Genomic DNA, 20901 nt, shown 5'->3' on the forward strand with positions numbered 1-20901 from the left:
CGTAAAAATATTAGTTAGTAGTAATTCAACATAGGAAACAACCGAAAATTCTTCAAAAACAATAATACGGTTTAAAACAAACTAAAAAAAGTAGTGCGGAAGAAGAATAAATGGCCATTGTTTTTTCAATCAACAATAACTTTTTTATAAATTGAGGTAGACTGTTGGTTTTACCTATCTGGAGGCTGTAGCGCAAGCACTTTAACACCAAACATGGTAAAATTACAAATTAAATATATTTTTATATTTTTGTACATTTTTAATCCCAAAATAAAAGTTGGAATCCATGAAATAAGCCCACACCAAAAATAAGAAAAAAGCCCACAAGAAAAAAGCTCACACCGAAAAAAACTCACACAGAAATAAGCTCACAAAGAAAAAAGCCCACCTAAAGAAACAAAGTGAAAAAGCTCACGGAAAAAAGCTTACAGGCAAAAATAAACTCCGCTGTCGTGGATGAATTTATAATTGATAACTTGATAATTAAACAAAATTTGGTGAAACAATTTTTTATTTAATAACGTAAATAAATAGGAATAAAGCGAAAGTAAGTAAGTATAAGGTTTTGTGTGCTTCCGAGTCGCCGTCCCCAACTCTATAATGTTGAATACCACTACTTTTTCAAAAAAATTTGGTTATTGAAATATCTCAGTAACTAGATATACCAAAAATAAAAAGCAACTTAAAGTAGTTGAAAGACTGAACTTCGGTATTTTTTTTAATTCTCTAAATCATCCTCAGCAACAAGTGATAAAAAGATTAAAAAATTACCTACATCATAAACTGAAAATAAATTACATTTTAAAATTTAAAAACTGGCTTAAAAGTTAAAAGGATAGCAGACTGGGGGTGTAATTTGTAAATTGACAGGAAATGCTATACCTTTAGTGGAGGAGGAGAGAAAAGAAGAGTGGGTATTTTTCTGTGTGAGCTTTTTTCCATGTGAATTTTTATCGGTGTGGGCTTTTTTCGATGTGGGTTTCTTTCCATAAAGGTTTTTTTACGATGCGCTTTAGTGAACTTTTTTCTATGTTAATTTTTTGCTATCTGAATTTTTTTTCTTTGTGGGCATTTATGTTTGTGCGCATTTTTCGTGTAGGCTTATTTCTGGTCACCTAAAAGTTGCCTACTAAGTCATCTCTCTTAGTAACCTTGTCTAGGTTAGATGGCCATATTAAAAATTAAAGAAGAAGTTTTATTTCGAAAAAAAGAAGAAGAAAAGTTTGCTATACTTCATTATTTCAACTATCGCAAAAACATATAGGTACGTCCAAAAAAATATCAAAACATTTTGTTTTGGAAAAATTAGAAATCACATTGAAAAATAGATTTTGGTCTAACACAGAGGCAAGCAGATATGCCTTTAAATCCTATGTGTAAGCACCACACGCAAAATAAATAAATTATTGTTCGATTTATTGCAGCTGAAACAAATAGGTACATAGCTAGATATTTTCAAGAATCTCTCCTTTTGCTAACGAGAAATTCGAAAATAACGCACAAAATTCGATGAGAATAAATAACGCACATTCCACATCTACAGAGGAACGGAACTCTGTAGCAGTGTAAGAAAAATGTTACAGTTTAGGTGAGAAAAAAACATATTATAATGTAGGTATGTGTAATATTTTTCTCGTTTAGTATTAATTATATGTTTATAACTTCAACAGTTCTGCCGACGCGTAATTAACTTTTTGTTGGTAAATAAACACATAAAAAAGTTATAAAACGATTGAAAATAAAATGCGTTGTCGTTAATCTGTTATTGTGTATGTGATTAATGTGATAAATGTGATAAATACCGACTGAAAACACAAAATAGGTACATATACCTAGTCCAAACTTAAAAACAGGTCGAAATACCTTGAAATTTTAATTTTTTGAATATATGTATTTTAAAAATTGGTGGTTTTTAGTGTTCATCACTAAGTAAACTATATAACATAATTATATCTCATTTCAGTTCATAGTAAAATTTTGCAACAGCGCATTTACATTTTTTGGACTAAAATGGAGCACAAACTGAGAAAAGGATTATCTCTACACTGCTATCTGTAACTCCTGTTATCAGGCTGTAACTATTATTTTTATTATTCTTTTCTATTATTCCTGTTCTTTCGTTCAACACATTTTATCAGTAATTAGCGCATGAGTAGTGTTTAGGTCAACAAAATGCAGGATTACCAAAACACTTTAAAGACAGTGCAAAATATTTGAAATATTTGCTTTTCATACCTATTGGTTTTCGCTTCCTTTTTGAAAGTCTGCTGTTCTGTTAAGTAAAAAAGTACTTATCTACAAAAATAAAAAATTTGTACCAATTACTCATACCCTTTTACAATATTATGATAGTTTTAGTTAATTTTATCAAACACTTAATTATAAAATTAAGTTTGAAAAATATTTTTATGCGACATTTCTATACCCACTGCAAACTGAAAAAATCATCGCCCAAGACTGAAAGAGTAAAATCTTTATTGAAAACACTGAGTAATAACAAAATAAACAGTGGAACCGTATATACATAATGTTAATTAATTAAAATACGAACACAATTAATACAAATAGATGCCAAACTTTGAATATCGATCTTTGGCAAGTCCATCAGTGCTGCCAACTAGCAAATTACTGTCTGTCCCTTTGGAATGCGTAATTTCGCTCAAAAACTAATAATACCACAAAGGCACAAAATTAAAAACTGCGATCCTAATCGATCAGAAGCTCGAAGTGAACCGAACCCATTCTTTCAGCTCGGTTGTAACGGATGTTTTTCGCCCAAGCCCGACACTCGATATTGATAACAATCCCCGCTGAAAAAAAAATTAGAAGACAAAAAAAATAATAAACTTTCACACTTACAAACTGGCCGCATAAATCGGACGGCCACCAAAGGACTTAGGTAGCCTTCCGAGTTCAAAAACGGGAAGTAATAACCGGGGAATCCCTGAATAGGAGGGTAGAACTGCACCGGTCCGAGGTATTCCACGTCGGCCGGGTTTTCCCCCTCGCAGGACACCCACACATTCCACCGCTGCAACAAATGCATTCTCACCATTTATCTCACTTCATTACATCTCAATGATTTGAACAAGTCCATTATTGACTTTTAAAAGTTAGAAAATTAACCTTTTTTTACAAAAGTTCAAGATACTAACCTCCCAATTTACATAAAATTATTTTCAAGTATACTGAGTGTTTCCGAAATTAGCTACAACCCAAACATATTTTTCTTTTTAATGGAACACCTTTCATTTTAATAAAAATTGTTTTTGAATCATGTAAGTACCGTTATTTTGAAAGGACACTATAGAAATCTTAAAATTTTATTAACCAATATTTCAATGTTCTTAATTTTATTAAATTATTACTTTTTTTATTTATTATCATTGTAATAGTAGTAAAGTTCGCACGTGTAAAAAAATAAGTATTTAACCGCATTTCCGATGAAATATGTGCCACAATTAATTAGTTTTTGAGATACTATAGTAAAATACACTTTTTGCAGACTCTGTAGTGAATACAAAGAAATTTGACGAGTTTTGTAATCACAAAAATTTGCTAATCATTTTATAAAAAAATTGTGAATTGTTGCACTGCCATAAAAATTTTATTGATGTTAACGAAATTACTGAAAAAACATTGGGTGTCTTAATTTTATTTTATTATTTATTATAATTTTATTTTATTATTTTTTAAATAATGGAAGAAACCATTACTTTAAATGAAATAATAATTTAAAAAAATGACTAATTTTGTCGATATGTTTTTTAAGCACTGTTCTTAAAGGTAATCAAACTAAAATGTTATAACTGAACTCTGTGAAAAAATTATGAATGTAAAATATACCTAAACAAAGCTTAAAAAACAATCTTTTCACCAATTCTAAAGTTAAAAGAACCACAAAGTTACTGTAATGATTAATGTAATAAAAATTAATGAAAAGAAATAATTAAACAATGATGGCATTCTAATTCAACTACAAAGTCTGATGCTAAAAGTGTATTTTGTTATTATTTCACATAAACTAATTATAATTAATTAGTCGTTTAAGAAGTAACGTTTGGCATTAAATACTTTATTTTTTCTCTATACATATATTTTTTCAAAATTTTCTACAGTCCTGTATAATAAATATTAATTAATAAAAAAATAACACAGGGTGAGTTATTTCTAAGATGCAGCCAAAAATACTAATTGCACTTACCATTTGAAACTTCGTTTAATTTTTAAAAACCTTAGCAGCAATATACAAATATTTGAGAAAAACGTTAGTGTCATTTAAAAATAAGATGAAAAAAACTCATTTTTTAGTCATTTTATTTTTTTATTAATGGTACCTAGTTTTTTGATGGGTCTTGTATATGACTTATTGTAATACTGTATTTTTTAAGCCATTTGGACCTTAGGTTTTTCCATAAAATCAATAAAATTATTAAGCTGTTTAACCCGTTAAAACTTTGTTACAAATAATATTTAATAATAAAGGTCAGTAACGGACTTTTTCAACCGCCTGAGACACCCTGTATAGCTTCATCGTTGTCACAGTTTGGACAAAAGAATCCAAATGTCGCAAATATGGCAAATTAAAGCTATTGTTTGACGCAAACAAATCAAAATCATTTTTTTTAAATAATGCTAAAATTATGTCACGAAAAATTACTAACTTCTTCGGGCCTTGTGATGTTTCTGATGTGCTCTTTCAACTGTCGCGGCATGTCTTCAGGAAGGTCGTTCGGGTCGTCGTAATACTCAGGCACCCAACCGTAGATCTTGTTCAATTTCAAAAAAATACACGGTGAGCTTCTATAATAATTAAAATACTGGTCCCTGCTGCAGTCGCCCCAATCTTTCACGTCCACTTCGCACACCTCCGTTTCTGTGGGCCACTCAGTATACGAGCAAGTTTTCAAATAGGCGTTGCCTTTGGCAACTTTACCAGGAGTGTAGTATTCTAAAAAAACGGTTAAAGCTTGAAACGGCTTAGAATTGTTGAGACGTACTGTCCAGGAACTCCATAATGTTGTCATACCAATTCAAATAGTTAATTTTGTTGGTGCCTTGGAGCCAGATTAGGGTGCTCTCCTCGTTGTCTTTGGGCATGGGGCGGAACCCCAGGCCCGGGTTGGTGCCAATGACGGAACCGTCCTGTTGCCATTTGGGGATTCGGGGGTCCAAGGTTTGGAGGAAGACCCACATGCAAATGGCCACAAGGGCCGCCAGCATGCCATAGAAAATCAAGTAGAAGAGGCCGATTTTTGCTAGAAAGGGGAAAATAATGGAATTATTGATCGGGTTTAAAGCGTTCGATAATGGTGAGGGTCTTGACCCTCTTTTTCGGTTGGTGAAAACAAGGGTTTGTTTAGAAACCCTACACACAATGTCAACGGTTTTAAGTTACCACTTGAAATAACGACAAATCGATATTGAATGAGTAATTTATTTATTTGCTGGTGATTTAATTTCTGCATGCAGTCCAGACAGTGGCGGTCTTGTTAGAAATTAATGAGACAGTGAGTCACTTGTAAGGAATTTCTCTTGAAATCGTTTACCTTACTAACGATGATAAGTGATAATACAAAAGTTCTAACAGAAATACTTTTCAAAAGTGAATTGGTTCTAATACTTCAGAAAAAGAAAAAAAAGTCACAACAATAATATTGTTTCAAACTTTTTGTTTGATATTTTTAATTTTATTATTGGTACTAATTTTATTTGTAGGTAATACGCATTTTTGTATATAACTTTAACCATAATAAAGTAAGGACCGGTTTAAAAATGCGAATTAAATAATTCGCAATTAAATGCGTGATTAACTGATCACGTGACCAAATTGTACAAATGTTATTGGTCCATTCGCGTTGTTAACTTTTAAGAACGAATTAAATTTTAACAAAGCTTTCTATAAAACGGCCCTAAGTCTGCCAAAACTGCAAAAAGTATACTTTTTTGTAAAGATACATAATTAATAAAATACATAATAATACATAAAAATACAAACAAAAGTTATTTGTGTCTAGTCACACGTTTTTTAAATATTTTTACACAAAACGTCATTTATTAGCTTCATTGTTCTTATGGGCGCTTAATTTTTTTTAGTTTTTTTACTGTTTATTTATTTTTGGAGAAATGTCTTGCGACCAAATATTGTCCATGATCTACAAAACTATAAATCCTAGAACAAAATTGAAGACAGATTTGGAATCCCCAGATAATTTTACGTTAGATAAACATAATTTTGACATAAAATTTTGATTATTGTGATCTAGATGATTTTTTATTTTTTTATTGGTAGCTAAGTAAATAAAAATTTTTACAAAAAGTTGCTTTAAACGGATTTTGTGCGCTATTTTGACTCGATTGTTACAAAAATTTGTTTAAAAATAGAGAATTAACTACTTAGTAAAATAGTTACAAGTCGTTTTACATCAGTTTTTTTTACTTTTTATTTATTTTTGGAGGAATGGCTTCCGACCATATATTGTCCAATACCTTCAAAACTATAAATCCAAGAACTAAATTAAAGACAGATTTGGAATCTCCAGACAATTTTACGTTAAGTAAACACACTTTTGACATTAAACTTTGATTATTGTGATTCTGATTAATTTTTATTTTTTTATTGGTACCTAAGTAAATAAAAATTTTGACAAAGTTGCTTTAAACTGATATTGTGCGCTATTTTGACTCGATTGTTACAAAATTTTGTTCAGAAATAGATAATTAACTACTTAATAAAAGAACTAACAAGTCGTTTTAGATGTTTTTTTTACTTTTTATTTATTTTTGGAGAAATGGCTTCCGACCATTTATTGTCCAATATCTCCAAAACTACAAATCGTAGAACAAAACTAAAGACAGATTTGGAATCCTCATATAGTTTTACGTTAGAAAAACATACTTTTGACATAAAATTTTGATTATTGTGATCTCGATGATTTTTTTATTGGCACCGAAGTAAATAAAAATTTTGTCGCAAATTGTTTTATTCAGATTATTTGCACCATTGACTCGATTGCCACGAAAATTTCGTTCTGAAATAGATACAGTAAAACCTCTCAATAACGGATACCAATGGGGAATATTTAATTGTCCGTTGTAGAGAGGTGTCCACTAATGGGAGGTGGAAAATTTTAATATAGGTTTTGTTACGTTCCACTTCCTACAAAAATGTCCGTTGTGAGGAGGTGTCCGTTATTTAGAGGTGTCCATTAAGGGACGTTTCACTGTAGTTATTATTAACTAGTAAAAAGTCGTTGATGCCAATTTCCATTTTTTAAACTATTTTATTTTTGGTAAATTAGAAAATTTAATATTTCACATTTGAATTTGAATCGTTTCTAACATTTTGCCGCCCCTTTAACTGTGCCGCCTACCACACCTGTTTGTAAACAGCACATAAATAGATCATGGCAGTATTACATTTCACAGAAACTTTATAGTAAGCAAGTCACAAACTATAAAAATAATAGATAAAAAGTTTTCATCAGTAAACGGATTTGGCGCTTTAGTTCAAAATTTTGAAAAAAAACTCCCAAAAAAAAGTCGAAAAATCCGTCCATTTCTTTCCTGTGGCACGATTTAACGTTCCCGTTATTTTATTTTGTTTTAAACTGCGTTAACTCTCCTAATTAACACAGTGGGGTCGTGGGGTCAAGCGCGCACCTGCCCCCAAGTTTAAATCTCCAACCGAAAGCATGTAAACAAAACGTACCCCAACTCTTGGGCGTTCTTCCCAGATACGTTCCTTTCTCTTTATCATGAAACTTAGTTTTATAAAAACCGTAAGAAGACCGCGGATATTGTTTACTAGAAGTCATTGTAAAAAAATCACAAGCTCACACACAAAACTACACGTAAAATAAATAAAAACCGAAGCCAAACAACGTTGTCACACCACACCTTCTTCGCACGTTGACCACCTCTACCGTACCGCCATGAGTGACCCACGACGAGTCATCATACCATTGGGACTCGGAGTAATCCAGGTGTGGTAGGCGAAGCCCAATTAACATTATTACTCCGGTGCTCGAGCAACCCGGAATGGGGGCCTGCGACGTTGGTTGCTCGAGGTTTGTTTGTATTGCGCTCGTTGGATCTATTTTCTTGCAAACGCAGACGCAAAAATCAAATTGAACAAAGAAACTGGTTGGAAAAGGGGTTAACCAGAACAAAGCTGCGTCTCAAGCAGTTTTAAATTTTTTTGGTTGCTTTGTCCTTTTGTGTCGTCCAGTTTATAATTGTTATTTATTATATAATTTTTTTATAATTATTTATAACACACATGCATTAACATGTATTTGATAAGCTTTGTTGTCTGCGAAAATCAAGAAAACTTTACAGATGATTTGTCAAAAAAAATTGTAAAGGAACAAGAACATCCGAAATATTTTGATAAAACCAAAAAAGAAGTAAAGCCCTAAGAGTGGATTGTCGGTTCAACAATGTTTTACAGTCGAAGGCACTTTTGACAAGCTTTGTTTTTTGCAAAAATTACGATTTTTTTTTTTGAATAATTTGCAAAAAATAATCGTCTAAAACCGAGCTATTGAACAAATATTTTGAGGAAACCAAATAATTTTATAAAGCCCTGTAAAGTGATTGGCAGTCCACTGTTTGTTGGTCCTTTTAAGTTTTCTGCAAAAATTAGAAAAAAATTGATGAATAATTCATCAAAAAATAATTCGACTAAAAACAAGTTAGTGAGAAAGTACCTATTTTGAAAACAAAAAAAAATTGTAGTTCCAAGAAGTTATTGTTAGCTACTGTTGTGTTTCAATCAATGGCCCATTTAAGAAGCTGTTTTTTGCAAAATTTAGAAAAAATTAACGAATATTTCACTAAAAAGTATTTCATTTAAAAACAACCAAAGAAGAACAAAAAATTAATTAAGCCCCGCAAAGTGATGTCGGTTTAAAATTGTATTTAGAGTCGAAGGTTCTTTTGAAATCCTCATTATTTGCGAAAATCAGGAAAATTTTACAGATGATTCACCAAAAAATAATCTGTGTAGGAACAAGCGCATCAAAAATATTTTGAAAAACCAAAAAAAATCATAAAAAATGACAAATAATTCACCAAAAGATAATTCCTCTAAAAAGGAGTTACCGACAAAGTACTTATTTAGAACAAAACAAACAATTTATTAAAACCCTAAGAAGTTATTGTCAGTTATTACTGTTTCACTACAAATAGTGGCCCATTTAAGAAGCTATAACTTTTGCAAAAATTAGAAAAAATTGACGAAGATTTCACCAAAAAGTATCTCATATAAAAATGAGCCAAAGTAAAACAAAAAAATTGATCAAAGTCTCAAGAAGTGATGGTCGGTTCAAAATTTTTTTTACAAGCGAAGGTTCTTTTGATAAACTTGGTTATCTACAAAAATAAGGAAAATTTTACAGATCATTCCCCAAAAAATAAGTACAAGCACATCCAAAGTATGTTGAGAAAACCAAAAAATTAATTAAGCCCTAAGGGTCAATTGTCGGTTCAACAACATATTTTACAGTTGAAGACTCTTTTGACGAGCCTTTCTTTTTGTAAAAATTTACGGACAATTTACAAAAAAAATCCTTTATAAAACCGAGTCAATGACAAAATGTTTTGAGAAAACTAAATAATTGTCCTAAAAATTAACTATTAGCTAATTGTTGTTTTGCAATCAATGACCCTTTTAAGAAGCTTTGTTTTCAGCAACAATCTGAAAAAAATGACAAATAATTCAGCAAAACATTGTTTACCTAATGACGAGCCAAAAAAATTGTTACAGGCCTAAGATGTAATTGTCAGTTCACTGTTATTTTTCAATCCATGGCCCATTTAAAAAGCTGTTTATTTCAAAAATTAAAAAAAAACATTAACGAAATTTCATCAAAAAGTAATTCAACTAAAAACAATGACAAAATATTAAAAAAATAGATGATTTATTAAAGCTCTAAAATGTTATTGTCACTATACTATTGTTTTTTAGTTGATGGTCCTTTTAAAAAATTGTTATCTCCAAAAACCAGAAAAAATTGTCGAATAATTTAGCAAAAAATAATTCGTTTTAAAATGAGTTAATGACGAAGTACCTATTTTAAAGAAAACAAAAAAAAATAAGAAGAATAAGAAGTGAGTGTTAGTTTACTGTTTTTTTAACCAATGACCCTTTTACAAAGCTTTGTTTTTAGCAAAAATCAAAAACCAATGACGAATAATTCACTAAAAAGTCTGTCTGGTTAAAACTGAATATAAATTAATTGAAAAAATTTAAGCTACAGAACTTTTTCGATAATTTGAAAAATGAAGCCAGAAAAATAACTGCAGGCAATATCTATGGAGCACAAAGGACAGATTAAAAAAAAACATCTGAAAGCAAAAACTTGTATTTTGCAGTTGAAGCTGTTTAAGAATTAAAAAGAAATACAAGAAAAAACGGTGGTAGAAGAAAAAAAAAGTTAAAGCAGTGCCACCAAAAAATGATGCTTTCGGAATTGGAAAAAAATGAAAGAACAAATTGAAGAATAATAGGGATAATAATAAAAGTTGAAGAACAATTATTAGTAATTATTTTTTATAACCCAGTAAAGCGTTCTCTAATTAAAATTTTTAATACTTTAGTAATTGCGATTTCTTCAAAAAAAAGTCATCCCCTAAATCCCCTTCTTCATTAATCTTTTATCTATTGTATTTAAATAAAACTCGTAAATTTAGAAGTAATTTTTTCTCAAATTGTATTTTTTTGTTTTTGCAACAATCACACTTCATCATCTTCACTCTCAAAAAACGCACTGATTCTATTCATATTGATTTGTATTTTTTTTACCTAATTTAACTGGAGAATTAAATGGACAAAAATTGTGGCATTGTAAATGTTCAATTAAAGTGATTATGAAAAATGGTTTTAATTTAAAGTCGATAAATTTGGCTATGAAATCGCCCTTTTGCAAAACAGCATAAAACATTTGATGTCGTCTCTCTCGCAACTTTATTCAAAATCACATCATGTAACATCCGGTTTTTGAATGGAACAAACCGAATAAATAGACCTTTGACAATGCACGCAGGCCCCAATTCGCCCAAAAAATCCGTCTAAAAATTCGAAATTACAGCCACTTCCGTCTGAGTTTAATCAAGCCCTTGAGAAAAACCACCAGAAACCAGCCACGGTTATGTGTCATTCAATTAAGCACCTATTTAATTCTTTAAGTAGAGCGATTTAGCCACAAGCAGTTAAAAAACGACCAATTTTATAATAAAATTATTAGGAGCAACATGCATATGACTTGACATCCTATTTAAAAGCGTCGTTTGCATTTTCAAAAAACTTACACCAACTGGCCGGTGTTCGTCCGCAAACTTTTTTCGTTTCGTGATCGTAGAGAAACCTCTTCAGTTTTTCTTTCTTGCTCAGTTTCAAATCCTCGATTTTGACGAAATATTGGGTTTGGATGTTGAGCAGCTCGTCCTGCTTGCTGAGGGACCTCGAGGGAGGTTTTTTTAAACTGTTGGAGGACGGCATCTTCAGTGGTGGTGCTGGTAACAGAGGTGGATTGAGACTGGTCGAGGGCACATAGAGATGGACTGTAGGAGGGCCCGGATATTAGCGATTTTGAACGTGAATAAATACATCCTCGTCACAAGTTCTAAACATTGACGAGTGCAAAGTATGGTCCAGAATTTACCGCAACCGCTAGCGAAGCTAATTTTTCCACAAATTCTGCTCTTCGGGGATTATATTCTTCTTATTTATTTTTTTAACGTTGAAAATATAATTTTTTACTAATCAAATAAAACGAATCTGACTAAATTTACTTATACCTTGGTTTTTTTATACAGTGATACTGACTACAAAAAAGCAAAATCCAAGAAAAAATCCAAAAAAATACAAAAGTTGGCCGAAATATTTATTCAAATATACCAATTTTAAATATTAATAAACGAAAACAAAAAAAAATAAGTTTTAACAAAAAATTACATCAATAAAAAAATCAATAAATAACAAAAAAAAGTTCTTATACAGGCTTCGTCAAGTTTGGCACTCTTTAGAAGAGAAAAAAAAATATTAAATAAAATACTTCACTGAACTGATATCCAATCTCGCTAGAAAAAACAAGTATTGCTCTATTAATTTATTTGTACTATAAAAAAGAAAAAAAACTTTTTGACAAAAAAATTACATCGGCTGTTTTTTGCAGCAATTGATCAAAAGTGCGAAACAAAATCATTCTGCAAAAATTTGAATCGAAAAAAAATGATAGAATTAAATTAAAAATTTTGATATTATTCATCGGGAATGTTCGGTTTTCCATATTTCTGTGAAAAAGATTAAGATTCTTTATTTACAGTAAACAGATTAAATAAATGGGAATCCAGGCCTGAAAATTTTGGAAACCGCGTCACCCTGATGGAGACCTTCTGTGGAAGTAATTTACAATTCTACCAAACATAAGCCAACAACCCCTCCATATTAAAATACTAATTAAAAATCAACGACCTGTTTTCTCGAAAATTTAATTAGGCACTTTAATTAATTGATTAATTAATTAATTAATTAATGCACTAATTCAAAATACACCTATCGACAAAAAATCGTTAACGTTAACTTATAGTTAATATTTAACGAATTGGTCAAAAACTTGTTCAATAAAATGAAATCATTACAAGTTTTTTGAAATTTTAAGTAAATTACAAAGAGGTGAAAAGTGTCGTAAGTGCAAAAAATGTTTCTCTGATTTGCTCAATTTTCTGTCTTCCTGTAGTCTATTCCCTAGTTCCTACCCTCTCTCTGTTTTCTGTTTTTTCTTTTCAGTTTTCACCTTTCTACAGGATGAATTATTTATGAGTTATTTCTGGCATGTTCCAGGATGTACCCAAAAATGTACTTACCACTTGTTTGATTTACAAAACATTTAGCAAAACTGTCGAGATAAACTTACAATACAACAAAGCTATTGGTCAGAAATTACCAATAATTGACTAACCCTGTATCTTATTACTATTATTTTCTACGATTTATTTTTTATTTTATGCTCTATCTTGTAGTGGTTTCTAGTTTCCAGTATCTATCTTCTGCCTTCTTTCTTTCTTGTTACTGGTTTGTGTATCGCTGTTCTCTATACTATCTTCTTTCCTCTTCCTTCTTCTTGGTTTAGTTTTGTTGTCTTCAATTCTCTGTTGTTTCTGCTTAATCGTCCCTCTTGTTTTTTATTTACCAATCTCTTTTTTTGTTTACCTGCAGTTCCTCATCGCTTCTTCTGTCAGTTCTGTCTTCCTTTCTCATTTTTTCCAAATACTCTCTATAGTCCATTATTGTTTAAAATAATATTTCTCTCAAGAATTAAGAGAGATATCTACATTTTCACTGCCAAAAAAAAATTCGTACATGTGTACTTTAACTTGGTATTCACTATAAAAAACAATTCAGTTTATAGTTCTTTTTGTAACAGCGCGAGTGAAATAAAACACAAATTGAGGGTTTCTGTATAAAGAAAGAATTATGTATTAAACTAAATCCCAGCGACAAATTTTGAGCCCGAAAAACCTTTAAGAAACTCTTAGTATGTTGCTCCATTTTACCCCAAAATACAAAATTTAACTATGAACTCAAAATATGATATAGGTTCCTTTATTTTTTTTATTGCCATTTTTTTCAACGCAGCGTCTGCAAAAAAGTAGTGGCTTAATTGTTTGTCTCAATGTTTTATTAAAATATTTTTACAGGGCGATTTACGAGGAATAAGGAGCCTAACTACATTCTCGATTACACATTACCAACACATTTTTGCAAATTTGCGACTTTAAAAAAAAGTTTTTGTAGACGATGTCTATCAATTTCAGTCTGACTTTTAAAAAAAATTATAAATTTGATTCAAAGTGTGCAAAATGTACTTTATTTTATTATTCTGTGTGAATCACTCTGTATTATTTTATTTTTTATTTTTTTAAGAATCGCTTGTTTAAATTGGCTCCTGCTGTGATGCAACCAGTAATGCACCTTGGCACAACTTTTCTTATCACTCTCAGATTTATAACCGCCTTCTTACAATTAAGCCTTTTTGTGTTTGTTTTAAAGAAATATTACAAAAATAAGTAAATTCCCTGCAATAATTTCTCAATTTTTTTGGCGCATTTTTCGTTTAATCCGAGTCGCGACTACCAGAGGTCGCCGGTTAAAAATGTCAAACATCCACTGTTCCGATTCGTAGTAAGCTGTGCATTATTATAATCAGTGACATTGTGTTCTTTTTAACACTCAAATCAGTGTTATTGTCCCTTGATATTAATTAAATAGTACGTGAATACGCCCCGAAACCATGGGAATTACTCATCTCATCTTTCTATCTTTCCTCTGTTTAGCACTTGGAGGTAAGTGGCAAAAATAGCGATCATGTTGGCCGCCAAACAAACGTTTCCGTTTTGTCTTTGGAGGCCCTTGAGGTTACAAAACCAAATTTACAAGTCATCGCCTCGAAAATGGGGGTTTACATGATCGTGGGGGCGACCTTGGGGTGGAATGTTCTAGCACGTTTTAGGGCTTCCGGGTTTTTCGAGCCAAGGGTTGGTATAATTGAAAACAAAAGAATGCGCCATTATGTGACTGTCATGATTATTATTATTATTATTATCATTATCATAATAATTTTCTATGATTATTGGGCGAATGTTAAATGGAGGTCACTTGTGTTCGAGGATGAGGTTTTTATTCTGATTGTTTTTTGCGACGCGCTGGTTTTGTGCTATCAATGGCAAACAAATTCGGGGAAGTCCCCTTTTTTCCGTTGTGTTCGTTGTCACAGATATAAAACTAAATAAAGCGAATGATGGGAATTTAATTGTGCAATACGCCCACTCAAACATGAATAATAAGAAATTAATAATTTAAAAACATACAGTTGGTAATGATTAACATGTCAATGTCATTTTTTATTGTTGACAAATATGGGGTTTAAAAACAACAAAAACCCACTAATAATAGTAACAACCATTTACTAAAGTTGGTGTTAGAAGTTGGTATGATTGCATTAGCCGTATCAGACGTCAAGTTTGACATTTCCTTTTTCAAAAATGTTAAGGAATAGTTCTTTATGAGGAAGAGTTTCTCGGCATTTTATCTTTTTTATTTAATTGTAAGGTTATGGTAATGTGTATTTAATTTGTTGATAAATGATAATGCGTCGCCTGGATACCAAGATAAGAGTTCAAGTTTAATAGTCTGTAGACAGGAAGTGTTTATTAAAATGAAATACTCAGGATTTTTGTTGGTTTCGATTGTTTATAATGATAATAAACTTTATTGTAAATATAAAGATACATTTACAAAAAAGCTTTTAAAAGGGAGCAGTTAACTGCTATCTTTCACTGGCCCTATAATAAACTACATAGAAACATTACTGAGTACATTGCACTTTTTTTTTCTAAACGACTTGGTGATATCTGTAAATATTTAATAATTTAATTTCAATTGTGTCGGAGCTAAATAAGAAAAATTGCTTTTATACCAAGAGATCGAAAATGTTCTGAAAGGGAAGTGTAATTTTAGACCCGCTTTAGACACATGTCTAAAATAAAAAAAAAATAGATACATGAATTGAAAAACTCAATTTTTTATCGAAATTGAATTGAATCATAGAAGGTGTACAACAAACAGCGTCAATTGCAAAACTGTTTAAACCTATATTTTTAAATTTTTAGCAAAATGACACTTTCGTCATTACAGCTACAATTATGGTTCGTACAATTTGAGAGCGTCCAGAGTATTGTTATTTTCATATCTTAAGTTGTGGGACAAACAGATTACATCAGTAAGTGACTCAGTATCCAGAGTGACTAGTTGGTTCACTAGAAATTATTTCAAACGAATTTATTAAAGATAAATTTTTTATTGCGATCAGGTTTTGATAAATTAATATTTAAGTCACCCATTAAAATATTGTTTTCTAATAAAACATGGAAAATTTCAAGACACTTATCTGCAGTCGAAGTATGAAAGAGTTTGTATTTGTAACATGACCTGATGTAAAACGCAATACCACTGTAAAATATTTTTTTTTGCAGATGACAAAATAATTCCAGTCCCTGGACCTGTAATAAGTTCCTCTACAAGTGGTTCAGGAACCCCAGTTACGAACAAAACTATCGTACCACCAATAACCATCACCGTAACACCAACCACTGCTCCCACCAGCACATTTCCACCCCAACCACCAAACACCACCACCACCACCACCACCACGTCCAAACCAACAACCACTCCTACAACTGCAAAACCAACAACTACTTCCACTTCCAAACCAACCACAGCTTCAACCACTACCGCCAAACCAACCACCCCAACACCCGTTAACCCAGTTGGTAAATGGACAGTCAACTACACCAACACCGACAAAATCTGTCTAGTCCTTGAAGCCGCCCTCGAAATCGATCTTCACTACAAAGTGAATAATGCGAGTAAAACTTTCCCGATCAAGATCACATCAGAGGCGAAATCGCGAGGCGCTTGTGGAAAAACCATGGAAAATATTACTTTGATTTTCGGGCCAGCCAATACGATTAACTTCAGTTTTAAGAAGAGTAATGATAGTAAAAAGTATGATCTTCAATCGGTTATTGTCATGTTGAATGTCACTATTCCGGGATTAAATAACACAATCTACGTTTTGGCACATGCCAAAGATGAGTTCTCCACGCCTGTTAGCAACTCCTACAAGTGTGCCAAAGAACAGGCGTTGAATTTGACGTCGGTGCCCAATGGAAAGGACTTCGGAGGCGAATTGAGGATCAGTCAGCTGCAAGTTCAAGCCTTTAAGAACAGCACCAGCACCAAGTTTGATGAAGGTGAGTCCAATTCTTTAAGCGAATTTAACAATTTCGCAAGCAGAAAATTTTCTTATATTAATGTTTGATCGGTTAAAAATTAAATTAAATGGGAATTTATTGCCGGTATACAGGCTGATAATGGATCAGCTAAAAACTAAATAAGATGTTGAAATTTTACAATTGTTGTTACCATTTTGCAAGGCCTACTTGATAAATGATTAATGATAAACTATGAAAATTACAAAGTAGTCCTTGATTATTTCAAAAACTGTAAGAGATGGCAACCATTGATAAAAGTCATCATAAATGTCGATGTTGTTTCGATTGCCGTTAAGAAAATGGGATCGTTTTGTTTGAAAAAACTGAGTTACCAGTTTTGAAAAATCATATTAACCTTATATTTTGACAGTTGACAATTTTGAAAATTATAGAAGGCACTTCAAAATACAAAAAAAATATTCATTTATACCAAAGGGCTGTGATATTTTAAATAAATCCATACAAATAAAAATTTTAACAAAAAAATGACTTGTCAAAAACTATGTTAGATAAGTACCAATAAGTTGAGTAAATTTTACTCAGTTTGAGAAAAAACGAATAAAAACGTGTGGTGACTATATAAAATCAGACTTCATGCATTTTTATCTTTGCAATTTTAAATTGGCAACATTGAATAATTATGTTAAAATAATCTATACTGAATATTTCAGATACTCCGTTTTGCCAACTTATTTTCAGTTATATTGAATGCATGTTTTTTCCTCTAAAATAATTTTGTTTATGTAATCCGAGTTTGGCAAAAATTAAAATATGGGAACGTGACGAATTTCACATTATTTCAACGTCCGTGAAACACGTTTTTAAAATAATTATTCACAAACAGTAGGTATAACAATAAAAATTAATTAAGAAATAAACCAGAAATGATAATTAGTAAATAATTTATGATCACTTGTTTTATAATCGGGGTTCTCGGATTCTTTTTCTTTTGTGACTGTTTCGCAATGAAATGGTCAATCTGCAGCAGATAATAATAAATTGGATTGAACAAAATTACGAAATAGCCCGATTTGCAATTAAAAAAATCGCAAATTGCCGACGAGTCAAACAAAAATCGTTCCGTGTTTACTTTTACAAATTATGCTATTGCTCAAAGTTATTTTGATAAAATATATTGCGCGTGTTAACTAATCTGTTTTTGCCCAAACTTTCCATTAAACTCACGATAAATTGAATTTGAACTTGACACAGTTATTTTGCTTCACTAAACATTGGATGCAGTGACAAGGTGCAATTAAAAGGAAATGACGTTGGCGTCGCGACGCCAATGCGAAAATCGAGCGCCTTTTCAGTGTTGGTTGAAACGGAAATTGTCTTATTTTTCACAGCTATTTGAAACCGATAATTAAATTAGTTTATTTGTAAAACGGTTAAGTTTGTTTTTCTAATAAAAACAGATGTTCGGCGGTAATATGCAATAATTAATATTTACTTATTAAAGTGTAATAACCTTCATGGTGATAAAATACAATTTCCAGGATGCTATCAATTCGTGTTTTAATTATTTTGGATAAATAAATAAAAAAACAAACAAAAGAATTCTTCATGAATTGGTTCAGATAAACATATCTAAGTGTGCCAAATGAAGCACATAAATTTTTATCCGCAATTAAATATTTATTATTTAAATCTTAAACAAATATTTCGCATTGTCGAGTCCAAGTGATAAAAATGTATCAGTAGCATGTGATTAAACAGGAAATTTAATTCGGTATTTTAGTTTTATTCCATTCAGTTGTCATCTAGTGATACAGTCTTGAATTAATTTTATAATCCACGATTTGTTGTGGCTGAAACACTTCTTCTTTTTAAATTTTTTTATTTGTTTTCCAATCAATTTTTAAGTACAGGGTGATTCCAAAATTACAGACCATCTCTTGGCTGGACGTAAAGGTCCTCAAACTAAGTTAAAAAAATTGTTTGAGACTTTTTTACGAGATATTTTTTTTTAAATTGAACTAGCGGAAACAACAAGTCTTATAACTTGTAACATTAAACAGTTCGGGTTAAAAAATCACCGATTAGTGATTTACGGTATTCATTTAATAAATTTGCAGATAATAAAATAAATTTGACATCATTGGAAACAAAAGAACAATTAAAACGGTTGCTAAGGAAACAACTAAAAAGAGTTGGTCTGATATTTTGAATCATTCTGTATAGAGTTTATGTTTGTTTTCGACGGCGATATTTAGTGACATCAGAATACCACTATCGCATTTCCTGGCGATAATTATGAAAAATCAAATCACGTGTGACACCGTTTGATGCGATTTTCGCGGCCATCGAGTGATTGGATCATTTCTAAATCGGTTTGACGGTAACTGGGCGAAGGTCGAACTAATCCGATTTTTGTGTGTAGCTCTGGATTGCCAGGGGTCTGAAACCCCCGACGTGGTCCCAATCGCAGTAGGTTGTGCCCTCGCCGCATTGGTCATCATCGTACTCATCGCCTACTTGATCGGAAGAAGACGATCGCAAGCACGCGGTTATCTCTCCATGTGAGTTATAATTAAAACACTCCACCGCTGCTTATGTACGACGGGTCAGTGTACTCAATTAAGTTTTTTTTGTACGTGTTTTCTTTGCTTTTAAATTAGTATCCGTCTCGTTTTGTGTCATTCTTCTAAGTTTGAAGTCGGTTTGTTTAAATTGGATTCCTACATTATGTGTAAGTTAATGTCAATCAATAGGTCCTGTTTTCTCAAACTGTAGAAGTTTTTTTATTTAATTATATTAGTAATACCAAATTCCAGATTTAGGTAAGTGAAGATTTGGTATGGCTGAAAAATGTATAGGCTGTGACAGCGAATTAAAAAATGTAATGTTGCAATGTGCAAACGTTAATAAATTTTCTGGGATAAGACTTTGTTTTTATTTTCCTGCATCCTGTGCTTGTGGAGTGTTTTCGTTGTTATGATTTTAATACCTGGCGTTTTTTTAGGTTTGCGCAAACTAAAAGAGAAGAGGATTACATACCGATGAAAAATTTGTCGTGTTTTAAATAGTCCGCGTGAGTATTATTTTTGTGCTGCTGTTTCAATTGTGATATTAGGAATAATTTTGTCGATTTTTTTTTAAATTAAACACTACTTGTTCGTTGAACTTTGTTTTCTCCTTGACAACGCTGTCACAACAAAAATGTCCAGAAGCTCGCACAAGGAGCTGCGGCACTCCGACAGGCCGCAAAGTTCGCGCGATTTGTCTCTTTTGACCAATCAGGAGCTCGACCACTTACGCAGATCAAACGCTACACTCAGGCTCTCACGATGGGAGTCCTTCAAGTTGTTTTTCTGGAACGGCGAGGACCGGACGGTTTGTTTCAGGACTGGCACAAGTTGGCGTAAGTTTACGGATATCTAAAGATTAGGATGTGAAACGACGTACAAATAAAACGTTCCCGTCCTCGATAGTTCCACTAACGCCGCCAGAGAGCGCAGTTGTTACATTACCGCCGAAGTTTTTAGAGCAATGAATTTGAAAAAATGGTTGTACTTGTCCAACGGTTAATATATAACAAATAAATAAATAAAAGTAGAGCAATAAATTCTCAATCGTAAGACGTAAACATAATACAAAAAATTTATGGTAAATTTGCGATTTTGTATCTCGTTTCGCCTCCTAAGTTATAGTCCTCCGTACTTAAGTTGCAAAAAAATTTTTCAGTTTTCATAATGACGTTTTACCCGCTATTTGTTGCTTTAATCCTGTGCCTTTTCTACGGCACGATGGTTCTTATGGTTTTCTGCATAAAGACGTACGCGAAGCGTCCTGTGATTAACAAAAACTCGCTCACGAAAGAACCGACCTACTTTTAATAAAGTTGCTTTACTTCATTGTTGTCAAAATGCGCTTTTTGAGAAACGTCCCGAGCACCACTAGCACCAAAAGCGAGTTTTATTTCCAACGCAAGCCCGAGAAAATCCCCAAATGGGAAGCAGTCAGGAGATACTTGTTCAATTGGGAGGAAGGCACCGCTTGCAACCGCAGCCCCAAAAGCTGGTGTTTGTATCAATTGTCCAAAAACTGTCCCAAACCTCA

The 20901-nt window shown here is 31.9% G+C and overlaps 2 protein-coding genes across 3 annotated transcripts; one reads left to right on the forward strand and one right to left on the reverse strand.

Moving 5' to 3' along the window:
• Positions 1 to 2458: 2458 nt before the first annotated feature.
• Positions 2459 to 11553, reverse strand: nrv2 (nervana 2). Of its 2 annotated transcripts, none has more exons than XM_008194851.3 (5): positions 11314 to 11553; positions 5001 to 5258; positions 4665 to 4951; positions 2860 to 3031; positions 2459 to 2810 (listed from the first exon to the last, which is right to left on the reverse strand). In XM_008194851.3, the coding sequence occupies exons 1-5, from the start codon at positions 11501 to 11503 to the stop codon at positions 2707 to 2709; spliced, it is 1011 nt and encodes a 336-aa protein (XP_008193073.1). In that variant the 5' UTR covers positions 11504 to 11553; the 3' UTR covers positions 2459 to 2706. The 2 variants fall into 2 exon arrangements, with proteins under 2 accessions (XP_008193073.1, XP_008193074.1); XM_008194852.3 differs by lacking the exon at positions 11314 to 11553 and adding an exon at positions 7712 to 7993.
• A 2578-nt stretch (positions 11554 to 14131) lies between these two features.
• On the forward strand, positions 14132 to 19724 carry LOC661589 (uncharacterized). Its single transcript, XM_008194776.3, has 3 exons — positions 14132 to 14349; positions 16039 to 16818; positions 19223 to 19724. The coding sequence occupies exons 1-3, from the start codon at positions 14298 to 14300 to the stop codon at positions 19363 to 19365; spliced, it is 975 nt and encodes a 324-aa protein (XP_008192998.2). The 5' UTR covers positions 14132 to 14297; the 3' UTR covers positions 19366 to 19724.
• The last annotated feature ends 1177 nt before the right edge of the window (positions 19725 to 20901 follow it).

This window comes from Tribolium castaneum, chromosome 5 (assembly GCF_031307605.1).
Source record: "Tribolium castaneum strain GA2 chromosome 5, icTriCast1.1, whole genome shotgun sequence".
Classification (NCBI taxonomy): domain Eukaryota; kingdom Metazoa; phylum Arthropoda; class Insecta; order Coleoptera; family Tenebrionidae; genus Tribolium; species Tribolium castaneum.

Coding starts and splice junctions, on each gene's coding strand:
- nrv2 (XM_008194851.3), bottom strand. CDS start 11,503: ATGCCGTCCTCCAACAGTTTAAAAAAACCTCCCTCGAGGTCCCTCAGC. Junction 5,259..11,313: donor ACGAACACCGGCCAGTTGGT/GTAAGTTTTTTG, acceptor TCCCCTTTCTAG/CAAAAATCGGCCTCTTCTAC. Junction 3,032..4,664: donor ACATCACAAGGCCCGAAGAA/GTTAGTAATTTT, acceptor CATTTGTTGCAG/CGGTGGAATGTGTGGGTGTC.
- LOC661589 (XM_008194776.3), top strand. CDS start 14,298: ATGGGAATTACTCATCTCATCTTTCTATCTTTCCTCTGTTTAGCACTT. Junction 14,350..16,038: donor CCTCTGTTTAGCACTTGGAG/GTAAGTGGCAAA, acceptor TTTTTTTTGCAG/ATGACAAAATAATTCCAGTC. Junction 16,819..19,222: donor CAGCACCAAGTTTGATGAAG/GTGAGTCCAATT, acceptor TTTTGTGTGTAG/CTCTGGATTGCCAGGGGTCT.